The sequence below is a fragment of the Sinocyclocheilus anshuiensis genome, unplaced genomic scaffold, assembly GCF_001515605.1.
Source record: "Sinocyclocheilus anshuiensis isolate Anshui unplaced genomic scaffold, SAMN03320099.WGS_v1.1 scaffold64, whole genome shotgun sequence".
Classification (NCBI taxonomy): domain Eukaryota; kingdom Metazoa; phylum Chordata; class Actinopteri; order Cypriniformes; family Cyprinidae; genus Sinocyclocheilus; species Sinocyclocheilus anshuiensis.
In genome coordinates, this window is record NW_015557063.1 from 614,803 (window position 1) to 634,418 (window position 19,616).

A 19,616-nucleotide genomic window follows, 5' to 3' on the forward strand; every position below is an offset into this window, starting at 1 on the left:
ATATATAAATATATTACTTGTTTTTCATGAATGTATTTTACAACAATACAAAGAGCAATGTGTAGGCCTACCAGATTTAGCCCTACACTTATTCACTTTTATTTGTTACCCACTAAATAATGTATTTTTTTTCACTAAAAGTTTAGAATTTTGTCAAATTATTGTGCACTCATGATTTTTCTAGAGTAACTTTTGCTGCTGAGTTATCCATTAACCTAGTTTATAAAAGTATTTTTGTCATAGATTTTGATTATATTTTTTTGTTTGTTGTTTTTTCTTTATAATGAAGCAGTCTATATTTAGTAGATTGTGTGTAACATACAAAAGAGTGATGATCGACCTACACATTGAGGTATAGAAATTCTACACTCATTTAAAAAAACTGTGCTGGTATCGGATCGATATCGGTATCAGCAGATACTCAGAATTTTTGGTATCGGACCGGTATCGGTTCTGAAAAAGTGGTATCGAGCCATCCCTACTCAAAAGAGCTTTAGAAAAGCACCTCGACGTGAGATATTTCAGCGGCCTTTGCTACAGATTCAAGTATTCACACAAAGACATTCTGAACTGCTTTTTACAAAACATTAACGGTTTATTATTAAGGAATTTGGAGTATAAGCACCTGAGCTGGGTCTAGAGTCGCAGTCAAGCGGTGTGGTGCTAGGAAAGTCTGGAGTGGGAGAGGACAGCAGATCAGATGGGATGTCCCAGGACAGTGTAGACCAGCGTGAGCTTATCCCCTCTCCTGCAGTGCCAAGGCAAGACATATCAGGGTTTGCAGGGGACAGACTCTGAAACAGATGGAGGAGTCATGTTACTACAGGATAAGGTGATGACACAAAGACCTTGTTTACACCTGGTATTAACATATGATCATGATGCATGTGAAAGCATTGCATTTGTAGCTCAACACTAATCCATCATGATGCATCCCAGGCAGTAGTGAAGGACAGCCTACACACCTGTCAATCAATTTTTAAGAAACATTCTAGAAGAAAATAACCATCTGACTGAAAAATCTGGAATATGCAGACATGAACATGCACACATCATTACAGAACATCAATGCCTGATATCAATATGCAGTGACAAACAGATAATGTGCACACAAACAAATGTTAAAGGTGCAATAGGTGATTGTCTTCAGAAACATTTTTTGTTATGCTGGTTGCCCGATAGCAACCATTAAGTTAAGTGGTCTAAATGTATTTGTCTGTATTTATATATTCTGTGGAAGGCGTAGGATCAAGAAATGTTCGTCCAATCAAAACGCTCGGTCCGAGCGTTTTAATATGCTTTCCTACCTGCCTGTCAACGTATGTATTAGCATACCTCTGCGCACCGGGTTCGCGCAGACAGGATACGTCATCAGCACGTTCACGCACGCTGTGCAGACAGAGCGAGGATGGCAGGCAAACATCAACAACCCGATCTTCCTTCCTGGTATTGTAGTACTTTTAAAGATTTCTCACCGGTGAATGACACATGATGTAGCCCAGCAGTTAATCTAGTCCTCGCGCCAGCTCGTTAGAAGTGAGCTACGTGCATGAACTGTGTTCCGATCGATATGATCCCTACACAGTGTTCATTGCTCCCTACTCCCTGAGTGGGGGAAATCCGTTGAAGTTTACTTCACTTCGGAACATGGGCTGGAATTGGGAACCTGATGTAGTTTATTGTAGTAATGTTGTCTCTGGTACTCTGGTCTGTGAGCGTAAATGCGTTCAGGGGGCGTGGCTTTGGACGGCGATTGCAGGGAGGGAGGGACGTTCGCTTTCAGTGCTATCAGGCTAAAGTTTGCATTTTCCCAGATCTCCTACTGCACCTTTAAGTTAAAGGGATACTCCACCCGAAACGAAAAACTCTCATAAGTGGGTTCACGAGTGTTGTGAAGCACTACATCAGATGGTTTGTAGTTTAAAACTTTTAAAATATTAGTATTTTTCTCACACACACCGATCGTTTCGCTTTGGAAAACATTGATTCATCAGTTGGTTTCACATGGATTACTGTCATTTTCACTTTGTGTGGTTTTTGAAGTGTTAGCTTGGAGGGAACCTGAAAAAAGAATGTCATATACATTTGGGAAGACATTAAGGGTGAGTAAAAAAAGATAATTTTTATTTTTGGGATTTTATTTCATTTAATATGCTCAACTAAAATAAGCATTCCCATTAGGGCTGCACGATTATGACAAAAATCATAATTGTCGATTATTCCCTTGAAATTGTAATTGCGGTTATTAATTACGATTATCACAATTTACATTGAATGATGTTTATACCATTGTTTGATGCAACTGCATGCCGTATTTTTATATGAAAATAAACAAGCTGAAAACACTCTAACTGAAAAACCTTACTGAAAAACTCTTAGTGCTTTTCTATAGTATTAAGCCTCAAATGTCATATATACAGTACATCGTATTGTTTTCTTCTTTAAATTATAAAAAAAAAGATGATAAAAATGTGAATGGTATTATAATGTTATACTAAAACTAAAACAAGGGAAAAACCTTTAAGATAACATGTAGGAATAAAAAAAACATATCTTAAGCGTGCAGAATAACATAAGTGGACTTTGAACGATTAATTGCCGCTTTGAACGATTACGTAATTGTGGCATCCATAATTGTAATTGCGATTAGAAATTCGATTAATTGTGCAGCCCTAATTCCCATCAAAACAATGTCCACAATTACAATGAGATTTTATTTTGTGCTTCATCAACATGCAATAACACATTTATGTAGTGAGTAATGCATGTAGTCCTGAATTCAGAGATCCTCTTCTCGAAATACGATCACAGCTGTTTACTGAAGATGCATTTGAGACGCATGTTAAAACCTAATTTAAACAGCAATTTGTCTCAGCCGACCACTTGTGATTGGATCACCAGAGACGGATGTTAATACCAGGATAGAAGTCATATATCTGTGATGTATATATTTACAAAACATCCCCTTACACACCTGTAAGGGGAAGCTAAGCTACATCATTAGCCAGTGACTTTATGATGTCTAAGCCTGCTTTTTTGAGAGGATTTTAAACAACTAATAAACTGATATCCTTCAAGAGAATGCTTTGTTTAAAGTTCAGAAGTTTTGAATCGCTTATCTACGTGAAGTGTTTACTGGGGTTAGTTGTTTGTGATCCCCAACCTCCCCCCATCGCAAGGAATCTCCCTTTGCAGCACTTCTGAGGAATTCCATCAAACCAAGAGACTATTGTGCATATCCTGTTAAGTCCGATCAACCTTCTGTCAGACTTTTAAACAGACAATGCAGGTGATGCATTGGCGAAATGAAAAAAGTTGGGGGAGGGCTGTTAATAAGCAGAGAGCGGAGAAAGGCAGATGATGAAACAAAGGAGAGGGAGAAAAGACGGGTGTATAATGGGTATTGAAAGAGACTTTGACCAGGCTTATCTCTGCTTCAGCAGTTTACCCACAATTCCTGTATCAGACTCTAAAAATATATATGGAAGGAAAAACATTCAGAGTGAAGAGTGAGCAGGACATGAAGGTGGAAAACTCAAGGAGGAGGCCATAAAGAGACTAGATGGCAAAGAAAAAAAAAGAGTTTTGAAGAAAAGTAGAGAGCACAGGAGATGGGTTGCCTAGTGAGACGAACAGCATGAAGGAGGCATCTCTTATGTGAGACCCCCTCCCAACCACCACCACCACCACTCCTGGATTTAACTGCCTCCCCCACTTCACTTCAGAGAACTGTCAGGCCTCTCTTCTCTTCCTGCCCTCTCTCTCCTTCTCTTTCTCGCTCTCCTTCTCCTCTCCTCGCCCACACATCCGATTTAGCAGCAATACTTTAACTCTGTCTTTGCTGGTGGAATATGAACTAACATGTGCATTGCCACTTCCACATGCATTTGACAAAAAAACACTTCTGTGGTACTAGAGTGACCATACGTCCTCTATTTACCGGACACGTCGGGTCGGGATTTGAATTGGCTAATTTGTCTGAGTTTTGGCTTTGTTTTCGTGTTGACGTTCTCTACAGTCCTCATACATTATATGTATATTTGCATTGCTTTGACCGCTCTCTGTAGATTCCACCTTCTCGTACGCCACAATTGGTCGATTATGTGCAATGCCAGCATGCTACTGGTCAAACTACTTTTCAGTCATTACCTTCAGCAAATATAAAAACAATAGGAGCCAACACCTGGACATTTTAGGCAATTTAGAAATCCCAGCCAGGACATGTCGAGGACAAAGAGGACATAGTCACCCTGTGAGTTACTTCAGTTTCATTTTTTCCTTGCCACAACTGAATGAAGTGCGTAAAGACGTATAATTTGCCTATAAAAGTCCAAATTTTTTCATATACACTCATGAACACATCTAGATAGAAACTATACTGCATTATCTCAGTATACAGTTGCAATTTTTTTTTCTTCATTTCACCAGGAGAATTGGAAGAAGCATTTGCTCAGTGGGAGAAACCTGATACGGATCTCACGCAGAACGCACTGGCCATTTTCCAGCTACCGATCAATTCATGAAGGAGTGCTCTGGCACATGGAAACTGCATTATATGAGGCTAATGATCCAAATGGACATAAATAATGAGATGAATATCCAGTCAGGCCAATGGTTCCATCGGCAGAGGAATTACTCATTCAATTCCCTCACTGACACAGGAAACGGCTTAATGTCATATTTTAATAACAAGGTGAGTCTTGTGGGAGGCAGCAGGAAGACAGCTTTTCAGCCAATGAATCAGAGCAATCAACCCTTTGACTGAAAACATATCATATATTGTAACAATCTAATAAATCAACGTCAATCAAATGAAAGACTATATGCATATTACTATGAAACCAGATGCTGCATTCAGCCACTGCACAGAAGTCCATCCTAGCGAGGGGTTAACATATCAGTTGCTCTGCGTGGCACACCCCCGTTCTCCATCTTTCTGTCCATTTCCCTCCATCCTCTCTCTCCCTCAGCGGGTAGCAGGGGAGAGGTGATATCTGTGATGCCGACAACAGAAACATTTCTCCATGTGGTGTTTATGCAAATGGAAGTCGCGTAGGTGGAGAGGCAACAACATTGCCCCGATGATGACTAATACTTTTGTGTCATGATACATATTGCTGTTTCTCATGCACACATTTTGCTGGACTGAATGGCTACTTGTAAGTGTCCTTTAAAAGCCTTTTGAAACTGCGAAAACCATTTTTTTCATGCCATGAAAGAAACGCTCTCAATTACATCACTTTGTTCTAAGAGATCCCGGGTAATTTTATAAATGCCCTATAATAAATGAAGGACATGAGAAATAATTTATAAGCTACTTGCCACTATTAAATGCATTTCACATTTGTGGCTTCACTTGAGTTCACTTGCACACTGTCCATTTTATAAAAACACACAATGGTGCTTCTATTGTCAACTTTCACATACACTTCCCTCCTTCTCTCATTACACAAGCACACACCTGAACTGCACCTGTTATCAGTCCTCCATACCTGGTCAAGAGCCCTGCCACATCACACTGACAAAATCAACATTTTGTTACCACACAGTCTGTGCAACATACAGATAGTATGTGTAGATTAACAAGGAATTGATAGTAGGGTAAGAAGTACCAGCAGGTAAATTGTGCCACACTCTTAATCTAGAAAGCAGTGTGTTATTTGTCACATGACTATGTTTAAAAAGAGCCCTTCATTTACAGCTGCCGACATTTGAGAGATGCACGTGAAAAAAATAATAATATTTTTTTATGCAAAAAAAACTTTTGTATGCCAAAGTAAATTTTCTACATGATGGCAGGTGAAATTAATTTAATATCAACGCAAATCTATCCAGCTCTGAAATATTTAATGTATGTTGGTGAAATGCCAGTGTATAAAACCATGCAAAGTTTGTCCAAATTATTTCATTATTAAATAAAGCATTTTTTCCCAAAATGCTGAATTTGGAAAAATATGGAAATATTACTACACATACAACTGCAAAATGTTACAATTTGTTGAATTACAATCAAATATTCTAAATATTAAACATTTTATTCTGTCTGCTTCTATAAGACATTGGAATGAGAGTAATATATTGGTAATTTGGTTGTCCATTTTTTTTTGTAAATTGTTCTCATATTGTCCAATGATTCAACTTACCCCCAACATGAAGCAATTACTTTTTTCTGATGTCATATTTCAATTTTCTAATAGATGCTTTCTCATTTCACTTGATAGCAGACTTCCTAATATATATTTAAATTTTCCTTGCCCAGAGGCCAACTTAAAAATGACACAGCTTACCCCATTCCCCCTATAAGACACTAGACGGTATTTTGTATTGGCGTAATCAACATGCATTGTATGCAGGGGCCCAAAATAGCTGTGCACTCCAACTCAACCTTGACACTTTAAACAATTCTGAAATGTAAACACAGCCGCGTCCTGTCTCGGTCATGCAACCTGAGCTCCACTGAATGCCACTGTCACCGAAACGTTTAGCAGGTGCAGGGTTCCACCTCCATGAGGAGATCAAGGTTAGAATTACGAGGAACATTATGTTCCTGTGGAATTTCCCACGTCCCCACTGACCTGTTGCCTGCGGGAGGTTGCGGCACCATCCTCGGCGGCGCACTCCAGTCTTTCCCCCTGGTGAGCGGGTGCTCCATTCATGTCCAGTACCGCATCCACCATCTCCAGCTGTCGTCCTCTGAGAAGATCCAGCTCCATTACGCCGGCCAGAGTGGCTTTCAGCCGCTCTCCGATACGAACCCGCTCGCTCCCTGACCATAGCGAATTCACGCAACCGCGGCGTCCGGCCATTGTGCACGCAAAATCGGTTTCGAGGCAAACACTGTGGTCGCCGGTGAACGGAAAGGCTCACTGCTCGCCTCTAGCCAGAGCACCGGCCATCAATGCAGCATGAGCGCTGTGCGACATGAGCAACACCGGAGCAGACGCTTAAAATTCAGAGCCCGTAACAATGTACCACGAAAATGCTGTACGGTGGCAACTCAACTTTCGCACTGAGGCACATGTAATAAAGGCATACTTTTAAGGTCTTAAATTTCACCACCGAAAAATCCTTTCCCACCTAACCATTTTGAGACGCCACAACCATCACGTCGGCTATCATTCGGTATGATGATGATGATGAAGACGATGTGAATTGAATCATATGCGACAGTCTTGCACACAACTCACCGCTGTGAAGAAGAAAAGAGTATGAATGGGGAGGAGTTAGACGTGAAAGCTCGCTGCTGATTGGCCGGGGAAGTTTTCGAACAGAATTGACTCGCTTTTTTTAAGACGCGGAATGTGAATCTGCTAGTTAACTTAGTACGATGTGTTGAGACTGTAGCGTGGCAAGACTTGTTGCCTAATATTTAATATAAAACTGAATTGTGTTCATTTATCAAATTTAAAGACAAAATTAGCGGAACCGATTTTTGATTCACCCCAGTAACTCGAGTCGATTTAAATCTTTGAATTCGTTCACTAGAAAGATTCTTTCGCGCACAGAGCAAAGCAAAAAATGAGTCAGTTCATGGAATGATCCGTTCACTTAAAACATTCACGAACCACCGCTATAGAAATATTGGATCACTTTCAACTATACGCAAATAAAGAAAAAAACGATGACCCACATTGTGATTTAAAATTGTATGTTGTTAATTTAATGACGTGTATTACCCTACTTTGTGTAGCTACTTTTCCAAATGATCAAATATCCGCTTGGTTTTGTTGGTTTCAAGCCGTTGGTTCCTGTAACACTCTTGGGCTATGCGACGAGAAAGTCCAATGTAGTCACAAACGACAGACTGTTTCTAACCAGCAGGTGACAGTATCTGCCCGCCTAACCTGCGCCTATACAAACAAGATTTCCATAATCGTTTAATCACCTCTCATTCTGACACAAGGGTAGGAAGACAAATATAGGTTGGATATTACATATAGGCCTGTCCATGTTGAATAGCTATAGAGTTTAGTTTACAGGCTACTGAAATCAAATCACAAATGAAAACATCAGATGAAAATAAATAGATAATGTAAGGCTTGTTTTAACATGATGCATAATGTATGTAAAATCAATTTGTTAATGTAGGCTATAAAACAGTTACAATTGCGATTCATTTGTCTCTGAAAGAGTATTCTTAAGTTTAAACGAAATATATGAAACTGGCCTATAGCACAATATTTTCTGCATATCAGTTCTTTCTTTCTTCTTTCATCACCCTCTTAAATAAAACTTGACTATTCATAAGCAAACTTCCTGCTGAAACCATAAAACTAAATGTGAAACCTCAAACTCTGGCAGCTCTCTTCCACTTCAGGTTTTTTATCTGCTTTTCCCAAATGTTCTTTCTGTTTTAAAAATCCTAATCATTTACATAATCTATTTTGAATACATCACACTGATGCGAACACCTTTAAGTCAGATCCATCAAAATTCATAGGCCTATAACTTTTCAACCTGCTTTGAAATTTCAAGGTTTAGCTAAGTTTAACTTTTAAATAATTAAGTTTAAACACTTTGAACATACTTTTACCCATCAGTGATTCAACAAATATATAGGCTGGTGGTGAGCCAGTGAGGTGTATAATGTTTAAAGAGTTTAGTTTAAAGTAATAGCCTCAGACCCTGTTGTTATTTTGGCCTTGTTATTGTTTCATATAATGTTCATCAGGCAGGCACATAATGTACACTGTTTATTTCGTATCTCTTTGACCTCATTGAGAATGAGGGCATGGTGTGAATATGGGCCTTAGGGTAGTGTAAGTGGAAAAAACTGGCTTTTGTTCCAAAAGGTGCTTGGGCTTGGCTTCTGTTTCACTATGGTTATGCAGTCCTTAACACCATACTAACTCCATTGTGTTTGGGGCTCAGTCATCAAAAACACAAGTGACAGTTCACCCAAAAATGCCATTTCTCTCATCATTTACTCACCCTCGTGTCGTTCCAAAACTAACCGCGTGACCTTCTTTCTTCTTCGGAAAATAAAATATTTTACTGTATAGTGTTTGTATGTTATTTTCGTATGTTACCTTTTACATTGGATGTCTGTGTCTACATAATTAAATGAATATAGTTGTGTTTTGTTTTAAAGTCTTGTTTTACGGTTTAAACTTTTGACTAAAATTCTGTGATTTCATCTCTTTTTCAGTACAAAGAATGCTTTCAAAACGTTCAACACCCTGCGGCATAAACGGCCTACTTGTCCCGTTAGTTGAGTTTAGGGAACTCCGTTTCTCACGTCTGTCACGTAGCCTATGTTGTTCACTGCGGTGTTACACAAACTGATGCAGTGATTCGTAATTAAGCTGTCATGGCACTCTTTAGAAAAAAACGGAGTTGAACTTCAAATAACCGGTGTCTATGAATGTTTTGATCATTTACAGCGACCGGTTCATTATTGATCGAGCGCGAGGACGGGAGAGGCTCTGAAAAGGTTTTGAAGAGCTTATGTAACGGTTAATATCCTAATAGCATCGCAAGGTCTTTAATTAGCGCAAGCACTTCTCATTTTTTCACACCTCAGACTGTCCTCCCCCTACACACACAGACACACACACCCGTATAAAGGCCGAGCCCCGCGAGCTGAAACAGGCATTTGAGACAACCTCCACCCGTGGGTACTTCGTCAGCCCGGGCACAGCCTCCTCATACCTCACCATCGTACAGGTCTCCAGCCTCGCCAAACTCCAGTCAGAATGCCTCCCTACGAGAAATCCATGGAAATTATGCTTTACAAGCAAAGGGAGTGCCTGGGTAGGTCATGACATATATAATTATTTTTAGTTCTTGTGGTTATAATAATTTCAGAAAATCTCAGAAAAAAATGCAAAAACAGGAAAAGATGTTTTCCATTTTTTGTTCTTCCAATTGCAGCAACAAGAAAAGACGAAGTCTGCACTATTCGGTCTAAGTTCCCCAACAAATTGCCGGTAAGATATATTTTTAAATATGAAATGTTTAAAGAAAAATTAAACAACGGCTATTTTTACACTTCAGAAATTTTGTTTTGTATTTTAGGTAATTGTGAAGCGATATCTTCGAGAGGAAAAGCTTCCCCTACTGGACAAAACCACATTTCTTGTCCCAGGTGAGCTGACATTAGGGCAGTTCCTCAGTCTGCTCAGGTGTGTAGACTCTCTCTCTCTCAATTATATGATGCAGTTTTAGCTGCATGTGTCAGTTTTTGCAGCTCAAAAGAAAATGAGTCATGGCTTGTTTTCTTGAGTCAGTGTGAATGTGTGTTGTATGAACAGTGAATCAGACTTGTGCTGCTGTACCACGTTGCTTCAATCACTGGATAGCTGCATGAGGCACCGCCTGAAGTTTCAGGCACTTTCAAGTTATTATTTTCAGTAATGCCATTTTCCTGTCTCGCTTTTTCTCTTTCAGAAGTAAGATAGTGCTAGAGGCATCTCAAGCTCTGCATCTAGTGATCTCAGGAAAGAATATGTCCTGTTTGTCAGCATGGGAGAAGTTTACTCACAGTTCAGAGACCCAGATGGCTTCCTCTACATAACCTATGCATCCCAGGACATGTTTGGATGAAAAGACCCTCGAAAATGAGCATGACATATAGATCACCTCACATACCTCCAGACCGACGCCTCTCTGAGATCATAACTCACTATTGCTGCTAAATGAAGACTCTCACTGTGCATCACACCTAAAGCCCCACAGACCACCAACACTTGGCTGAGAGGACTCTTCTGACCTAATTTCTTAGTAGTTTAAATTTCTTTGAGGCTAATGTTGAAGCATAATCAGAGGTTTGAAAGAGGTTACAACTGAGCCGTCTAATAAGAAAGAACAGAAAAGTGATGTCACTTGCACTAGTTCTCAAGCCGCTCAGTCATGAGGCTCTATCACAAAAAAGGAAATCCTGTTCCTGAAAGGACCTGGGATGTCCTGTCACAATGAGACAGGGTTTGTTCGATGCTGGTTTCCTTTCCTTGTTCTTTCTGTGACTGTGCATCTGTTCCTAAAACAAACACGGAGGAGACGGACAACAAAAAAACAAAACAATTTAAGCACCTACTGGAATGAAAATGAGTTCAACAGTCATTTTGTACTCAGCTTCAAATGCAGTTGGAAAATTCCTCAATAAATCAGTTTAGTTCTTTTAGCTGAATGTCCGGTTTTATTGATTCCATATATTGTTAATGTGGTTTATTCTGTTCAACAGGGAACTAAGATTAACATGGTGACATACACTATGGGGTATGGATCTAATTAGCTGATTTTTCATTTGGTTATTTGTAATGGGCAGCTTAAAATAAACAATATGGCCAGTAAGTGATCATTTAAATACTCATAAACATGCACAGAGCAGTAAAGCAATTCTCTGCTAGAAATCTGTCATTGCTTTTTAGTCTCACACCTCTTCTAAAGATGCATCACCCTTTTACACATGGCTGTTATTAACCAGCATCTCTAATAGAATGGTTTAGGTTACGGTGTCAGTAAGGAGGAGGTGCTAAACGGGTCAGGTCTAACAAATTATATGGCATTATATGAATTGCATGTTAGTGTCCCTCGCAATGCAACTAGGCTCTCATGCTTTATCCATATCTAACAAAGCCATTTTAATTTAGGATTAAGCACAAATATAGGGTGAGTTAATGGTGGTAATTTTAAACCCTTCACATCTGCATTCTTACTGTCACTTAGGACATTACTGGGAACTTTAGCACCTTCATGCAAAGTGTGTTGTGAAAACAGAATGCATAAACAGAGAAATGGCAATGAGAAAGTTCAAACGGCGGTAAGCTGAGGTTTTTATGGGGCAGAATGCATGCTGATAGTATACGGTGATATTGAAATGCACATATCACTGCCAAAAGAAAGTTGTATGCATATTAAGTACTGTTCAAAAGTTTGTCAAATTACATTTATTCATGTGATGCCATAGCTGAAATTTCAGCAGCCATTACTCCAGTCTCACAGCATCCTTCAGAAATAATTTTAATTAGCTGACTCTTTATCGACTAGAAAGTTCAAAAGAACAGTGTTTACTTGAAATATATATTTTTAGTGACAATGTAAGTCTTTACTGTCACTTTTGATCAATTGAATTCTTCCTTGCTCAATAAAAGCATTAATTTCCTCTAAGAAATCTTACTGACCCCAAACTTGAAAAATCTTGAGATGCATCTTAAATAATGTAAACAAACCAATGTGGAACTTAGGTGGCCTTTTTCCTTTCAGCCAAAAAAGTGTTGCATGAGCGTTCACATTACACCAAACTAAGATAGTAATAAGAAGAAAAAATCTGCGATCAACTCCCAATAGCTGCCAAAGGAAACAAGACTGTACAGTAAAGCACCTCAACATGCCTCAACATAACTTGATAAACAGAGAGAAATATGATGCTGCCATTGCATTACAGCCATTCCAAGAAGACCTTAGATTTTTCCCTCAAACTCAGTAACTCTGTTTGGTGTTTGTTTCCAAATGTTTCACTACACACTACAATTTGGAAAATGTTTCTAAATGCAGAAAACTCAAGCAGTCTTTGAAGCACAGCTTAGAAATAAACTTTTTTTATTGGTCTATGCAATTGCTGCATTCAAATGAAGGTGAGCATTTCAGATCACAAGATCCCAAAGGAAAGTAAAGATACACCCTCAAAATTACAGAATACATATATTGATATATAGTTTAGAGATATTAAATCAAAACAGTATTAAAAAAAAAAACACACACAAACAAAAAACAGATAAAATAGCTCCAAAGGAAAAGAATAAGTTAAAGTTTTGCCAAAAAAAAAAAAATAATAATAATTTTGGAGTTATATACCATATATGGAGTATTTTCACATTTTTTTAATTCAACTCAATCTTTGCCTGCTGCTTTACAACCTCATTCAAATGCCCATTAAACAGTACCATAGAAGTTTTGCAATCAATTTTAATTCTTTCTGTGCTCATAGTGGTTTCTCCATTTCCAAGCCATTTAAAAAATTAAGCAGAAGAAAGAAAAGGTCTCTCACTGGCACACAAGTTCTTGGTTTGTCTTCTCAGTCCTATCATTCTTAGCCAAGCATTTTTGATTAAGACAATCGAGTTCCTGAAGACTGGTTAGTCAACTGAATGGTCAAAACAAGCTAGAAGAGTGGCTTGGGCACTTTGGAATGTAGCCGAGAGCCACTGAAATCCAACCGATTCAAGCCAGCTCTTCAATTCTGCTCCTGCCGTTTGGAAGGTGGCACAAGGTGAGCAGGCAGTTTGGCCGGAAGCTCGTGCCCCTCAAGCTTTACCTTAATCAGGTGATTCGCAAGCGCAAACTCTTCATCATCCAGATAGCCATCTTTGTCAACATCTGCCAGAGTCCAAACCTTTCCAAGCACTGTGTTTGGCAGCTTGGACTTCACCAACTCCTTCTTAGCCGTGGCACCAGATATCTTCCCATTAATTGGTGAGAGCGTGTAGAATATTTCATCGTAGGATGGCTTATCACGGCCCACGATCCATTCCAGCTCATCAATGCCTTCACCTGCACCTTCTCCATATCCATGACCAAATGGCCCATTCATGGTTCCCTCAAATGCACCACCCTTCACTGACTGGTTGGTCATGGCAGCCTCCTCCTTACGGACCAGCGTCATGAGCTTAGCAATGTCGTTACCTAGCATGTGTTCCACTGACTCTAGCAATTTTGGCTTAAAGGCAGGAAATTTGGTGAAGTCCTGAACAGCTAGCAACTCCTGCAAAAAAAAAAAAAAAAGATTGTGTTGTGTTTTTATTTTTTAAAGAAAAGATCTTTATAAAACTTTAATTCATTGGATAAAAATTCATAGCTTCATACCTGCATTTTCTTTAAATTAGGAAAGTCTCCCGGTGAAATGTTGTGCTCTTTCTGAATCTTTTCATATATAGCGCCCAAGTTGTTAATAAGCTCTTTCTTCTTGGAGTCTTTCCCAAATACACTTGGCATCTCTTTCTTCAGAGCACTGATAATGTAAGCATGTACCTAAAAGGAAAGTATTCAATGCACTCAAATTAAATACAAATAGCATTTGTGCAGTTTAGCGTGTCAGAACTACACTTCTCACAAGTATTAGGTTATTCCATAAAGTGAAAATAAGAAGTGAAACTCGAACTCAAAAAACAAAAAAGTACACTTATTGGGGTTTAAAGTTCATAAAAATATCCAGCTAAAAGGCATTTTCATGGACCAACACATTAAACTTCAACCCTCACAATCAAGTGGGGAAAAAAATTAAATAACTGTTTCCTATTTTGATATATTTTAAAATGCAAGTTATTAAATATAAGTTATTCCAGTCTTCAGTGTCACGTGATCCTTCAGAAATCATTCTAATATGTGGATTTGGTGCTCAAGAAACATGCATTGTTATTATCTATGTTGTTATATATATTATAAATGCCTTTTCTATCATTTTTGATCAATTGAATGCATCCTTGCTGAATAAAAGCATTCATTTTTTTAATGTTACTGACCCTAAGCTTTTGAATACTAGTGTAAATGTGCAAAAATGTCATAGTTTCACCTTAGCGAGACGTGCTCTTTTGATCAGATCATTGAGTTTCCGCAGAGCTGCGTTTTGGGGAAGACTTTGAATATCCCGGAAGAGGTCCTGCTCCTCTGCTTCAAACAGCTTCCTGTTATCTGCGATCAGAAGTGGCTGAGCCCAAAACGAGCCGATATACACTCGGACCACCTCAGGGGTGTTGATGATCTTCCCCAGTGACCACATGAGGGCACCATACACCCTCATCAGCTGCTGGGTGCTGATCTGGTCAGCTTTGTTCAGAACCACACGCATCTTGTCCTCATGGTTTTTCAGGGCCTTGATCACCTCTGAGAACTCATCAGAAATGTCCAGCTTGTGGGCGTCGAAGAGCAAGATGATTCTGTCCACTCGTTCTGCAAACCACTCAAGAACTGCGGCAAAGTCATAGCCTGCAATTGAGAGAAGTTAGAAAGATGTGCATTAGATTGGGCCCTAAATCAAAGCTCAGCAGGGCTGCATGCAACATGCTTTATTATTAGAAACGGAGGTCAGGGATAATGGATTTGATTAGTGACAGCGTCATCTGATCTCAGTGAATTCACATAATTGTAAACAGCAACTATAAAGCCATGTATTCAGAGAGAAAGAGATCTGCTGCCTGTGAAATCCCCGGGTGTAGAGGAACTGAAAGGGACCCATCATCATTGTGCACCTATTTATTTTCAGTAGAGAACCTGTGGCAGTACTGGCAAGGTAATAACCAAAGAAAAAAAATCTTTTTAGGAAAAGAATGAGTGATTCTTTAACCTATAAAATCATGATGTAAATTGTGGTTTTTGGACATTTATGAAAAACTACAAGCAGAAAGAAAAAAAACAACAACAACAACTTGAGTGTAAACTCCAAAGATTTGCATCAAAGGAACTATTAACCAAAATCAGCAATAAGACCATCAGAACTATAAAAAATACACATGATATGAATATGAGGTTAATATAAAATATTGTATTTTAAACATTTAAAACAAGAACATTTAAATCAATTAAATTATTATATTTATTCTAAACTATTATATTTAATTCTAATACTTTAAATTAATAAAAATGTTCCAAATAAAAAGACAAACACTATTTTAACCAACAATGATTGTAACATAAATTGTTGTTTTTGAAAGCTGCATTTAAATTTTACAGGAAGACATTTATGGGAAAACTACATACATACAGAAAAAAAAAAAACATGAGGTTATAGTAAAGTGTAACCTGTTACCAGGCTGTCAGAACTATAAAGAAAGAAAATATGGTATGGATATGAGGCTTACAAAAAATAAATAAAATAAATAATCCATTACAAAATTTTAAATTAACACAATCAATTAAATGTTTATATTTATTTTAAATTATTATATATTTTAACTAAGTTCTCTAACATTTTAAATTAATAAAAATGTACAAAAAGAAAAAAAAAACTTTTTTAAATGATCACTAGATAAATAGTTTTTGAAAGTTGCATTGAAAATCTACACAACCCCTTGGTTTGAAAAGGCATGATACTACTGACCCAGGAAAACATTTATGAAATTCAGAAAGAAAAACAAAAAAATTATCACAATCAAAAAAAAAAAATTAAAAAAATTAAAAAACCTGTGGTGGTCAATGAGAGGCGCTTCTGGGAAAACTGCTAACATTTTCTGAGAAAAATCCCCCATGACCCTGTACCACACAGGAACTTTTAGTTCCACATTTTAAACTGGATGCCAGCTCATGACCCTATTTCCAGCCATTCACCGTGAACACACCTTCCCACAAGGATGACCTCCAGCTGCAAAAGTAGATGCAAGCGGCACAATGACATCATAATAGCAACCCAGAGCAACACATGGAGCACAAAGGCCGTTTGAGCTGCAGTCAGACAGAAATGCTCAAATAGCCTTTCATGCTTAATCCCATATAGCCACAACTGCGGGACAGTCTGCTGTGTCTCTGCTGGGACTAGTGGTGAGGAAGCCTCAGGGTCTGTAGCATGACTGCTGTGTGTCTATGGTAAGCGGGGCACCTTGATCTCAGTATCTGGTTACTGGCTCAATGGGCCCCGGAAGGGACAAAAGAGTCACATGACTTCTTGAGACATATTCTGTAACAATGCCACATTTCTGTTTCTTAACAGCGGTCTCTTTGTGATCTGTATCTACAGTTGTAGTCTGCAGTGAGTTGACATACGGGCCAACTCAGCATTTCCTTCTGATTCTTCCTGTTGAGAATGAGAATGGGGTTCAAGCGTATTATCAGATAGTATTAGTGTGGAACAGGGCTGGGCGGTATGACAGTATCGTTACCGTGGAATAAAGTGTCTATCGTTAGAGATTTTGCCATGTCGTGTATTCTCAGTTTGCAAATATATCTGCGTAACAGTACTATACTTAAAAGTTAAATACACCTTTGAATGATAAGGAAACATGCATGAATGAGAAAATAAAGAGTGGGACGCACTTGATAGAGTTATTAAGTGCAATAAGCAGTGAATAAGAACTCAATCCGCTGCTCGTGCTGACTGACAGCGCGCACTGAAAGCCCCTCTCTCAGTCAGCATGTGAATTAGGGCTGCATGATAAAACGCATGCGATATTTAACGTGCATCTTGTCAGTAAAGCCGGTTCTGTAATCAGCGGTAAATCTCCATCACCTGCGGGCTTTCACATGAAGCAGCATTTACTACACAGAGCCGTTGTTCACTGACAAGCTGCGCAAAATTTGATTGTGGTTTTGCGCAGCTTGTCAGTGAACAACAGCTCTGTGTAGGAAATGCTGCTTCATGTGAAAGCCCGCACGTGATGGAGATTTATAGCTGATTACAGAACCGGCTTTACTGACAAGATGCGCGTTAAATATCGCATGCGATTTATCTTGCAGCCCTAATGTGAATCATGAAAACAGATCTCTTTTGTGTTTTATTGTGCTTGAATGGTCTAATACGCGCACACAATTATCTCAAAATGCCCATTGTGTGGAGTATTCCCATAAACACAGTCAGTTATGTGTTAAATAAACGTAAACAGCTGGGTGAAAACCGGATGTGTATTAGTATATTGGATCTTTGCAGTTGGTCTTAAAGGGACAGCAGTCTAATTTGCCAGCTGCTGTCTGTCATTATTAATATTAATCTCTCACTGCACTTGACTGAATCACGTTTGGATCTTTAATAAGTTCATGTTTGATTGATACAGTGAAGACTGTGCAATGTTTTATTTATACACTTTATTCAATTTCTGTAATATTTCTTACTACACGTTAAATAACACTGTAGCTGAATAAATTAAAAGTTTATTTCATATTTATTTGTTCTATTGCGTTTGTAATTTGCTTCTTTTTCTTATTTTTAATAACAAAAATAAAATAAAATATATTGAGATATATATTGTTATCGTGAAATAAAATTTCTCATATCGTGAAGTAAGATTTTGGTCATAACACCCACCCCTATGGTGGAATATTGGACAACTCAACAAAACCCATGTAAAACCTATGAGTCGTATGATGATTAAACACTTCTCCACCCACAAAAATCTTTTCAGTGGTATTAAAAGAGGGAACTGGGAACAATGTGGTCAGGATTATATTGGCACAATAGTTTTATCGCTACAAACATTAACATTAGGCCAGAGGTTTGACTGCTTTTAGATTGGGGATTTATGCACAGTGAACAAACTTGCCTGAGCAGCTCTGACATACTGTTTTATTTTTGTTACATATTCATTTAATGAAGTACAGCATAAATGACTATTATTAGTTGAGAAAAGATATTCAAATATCTCCTGTATTATAGAATATCCACTTAAGATTTTACACAAAAGAGAGAGGAGTTCACAATAAAGAGTCAGACTCCAAAGATTTGCATGGAATGAACTTAAGTATTACACTAAAACACACTGACTAATAGTTTTCTACAGAAATTACACATAATAAACTAAGGCCCAATCCCATTTCTACCCCTTACCCCTTCCCCTACCCCTCTGTTTTGTGCATTCATGTGAAGTGGTAGTGGTAGAGGGAAGGGCCAGATAGCCCTTCAAATTTTAATGAAAAATAATCATTTGTTTTATACTACAATCTTGTTCGTATTTACGGTCCTATAATTAGTCCTATATTTAATTTTTGTCAGGGGAAGTGACAAAGAAGAAAGAGTACTAAAATACATTAATGATAAAAGGCAAAGTATTCCGTGTAGAAAGGAATGATCAATTAAAAAATGTCAGGATATAAACAAGTAAATCTCAAAATGATGGATATGAGGGTGTAGAAGAAAAATGTAAACAAAACAAAAAAACAATTATGAATATTTTATTAATTATTTAAAATTTGTATAGAATTTTATATTATATCATGTATTTTAATGTAATGATTTTCATTAATATTTTAAAGTAATACAAATTTTATAAAATAGGATAATGTTATTATTATCATTATCACAAATAAATAATATGTAAAAAATAAACCAGAAAGCACCCAAAGCTGCTGACCTCTGCTGATCCTTTGTTTTTCCCCTGACAAGATGCCTGGAGTATCGATGATACTGATGCTCTCCAAGACAGGGTTGTTTAACTGAGCACACATAAACCTGCAAGGAGAGAGAGAGAGAATGTCATGCAAGGAAAGCAAGTGTACAAGAGACTGTAACAGGTTTGGTGAGATTTGAAGCCAAAATATTACACCTCTCTTCCTCCTCTTTCTTTTCATTGTCTGAAAATACTATGGAGAGCAAAAGTAAAAATGTTTGACAAACATATTTTATTAACAAATCAATATTTAAACATATGCATTGGAAAAATGCACAATTTTATAAAAACCACAGGATTTTTTTTACTTCCTCATGTAACTACATAAATGTTTCAGTCAGCATGAGATCGGGACTTCAGTTCAAATCTCAAGAATATCAGTCTCATAATTCTGTAATAACAAGAAATGAACTTTACTTATACAAAGATGTGGATTGTTTTCAGTGATTAACAGTCTTTCTTCCTGTCAGCCTACAGCACAGCCCAACCAAGCGAATCTCTCTCACAAGACTGAAGCTTACAGCTAGAACTTTCTTAAAGGGGTCATATGATGCTTTTTTAAAGATCATTATTTTGTGTATTTGGTGTAAC

The 19,616-nt window shown here is 37.9% G+C and overlaps 2 protein-coding genes and 1 pseudogene across 5 annotated transcripts in view; 1 reads left to right on the forward strand and 2 right to left on the reverse strand.

Annotated features, from left to right (window-relative positions):
• LOC107676543 (dapper homolog 2-like) overlaps positions 1-7,253 on the reverse strand; it is a 13,435-nt gene extending 6,182 nt beyond the window's left edge. The window contains exons 1-2 of one of the 4 annotated variants that reach the window (XM_016471121.1): positions 7,188-7,253; positions 626-794 (exon numbers count right to left, since the gene is read on the reverse strand). In XM_016471121.1, coding sequence (XP_016326607.1) covers positions 626-770 — 145 coding nt within the window. In that variant the 5' untranslated portion in view covers positions 771-794; positions 7,188-7,253. The other 3 variants (XM_016471119.1, XM_016471120.1, XM_016471118.1) reach the window with 3 other exon arrangements.
• Positions 7,254-9,350: 2,097 nt separating this feature from the next.
• On the forward strand, positions 9,351-11,026 carry LOC107676510 (microtubule-associated proteins 1A/1B light chain 3C-like; annotated as a pseudogene).
• A 1,497-nt stretch (positions 11,027-12,523) lies between these two features.
• The window catches only part of LOC107676538 (EH domain-containing protein 1-like), a 10,110-nt gene continuing 3,017 nt past the window's right edge, over positions 12,524-19,616 (reverse strand). The window contains exons 2-5 of the mRNA XM_016471105.1: positions 18,990-19,087; positions 14,510-14,922; positions 13,804-13,968; positions 12,524-13,702 (exon numbers count right to left, since the gene is read on the reverse strand). Of these exons, the coding sequence (XP_016326591.1) occupies positions 13,175-13,702; positions 13,804-13,968; positions 14,510-14,922; positions 18,990-19,087 (1,204 nt within the window). The 3' untranslated portion in view covers positions 12,524-13,174. The remainder of the gene's footprint in view (positions 13,703-13,803; positions 13,969-14,509; positions 14,923-18,989; positions 19,088-19,616) is intronic.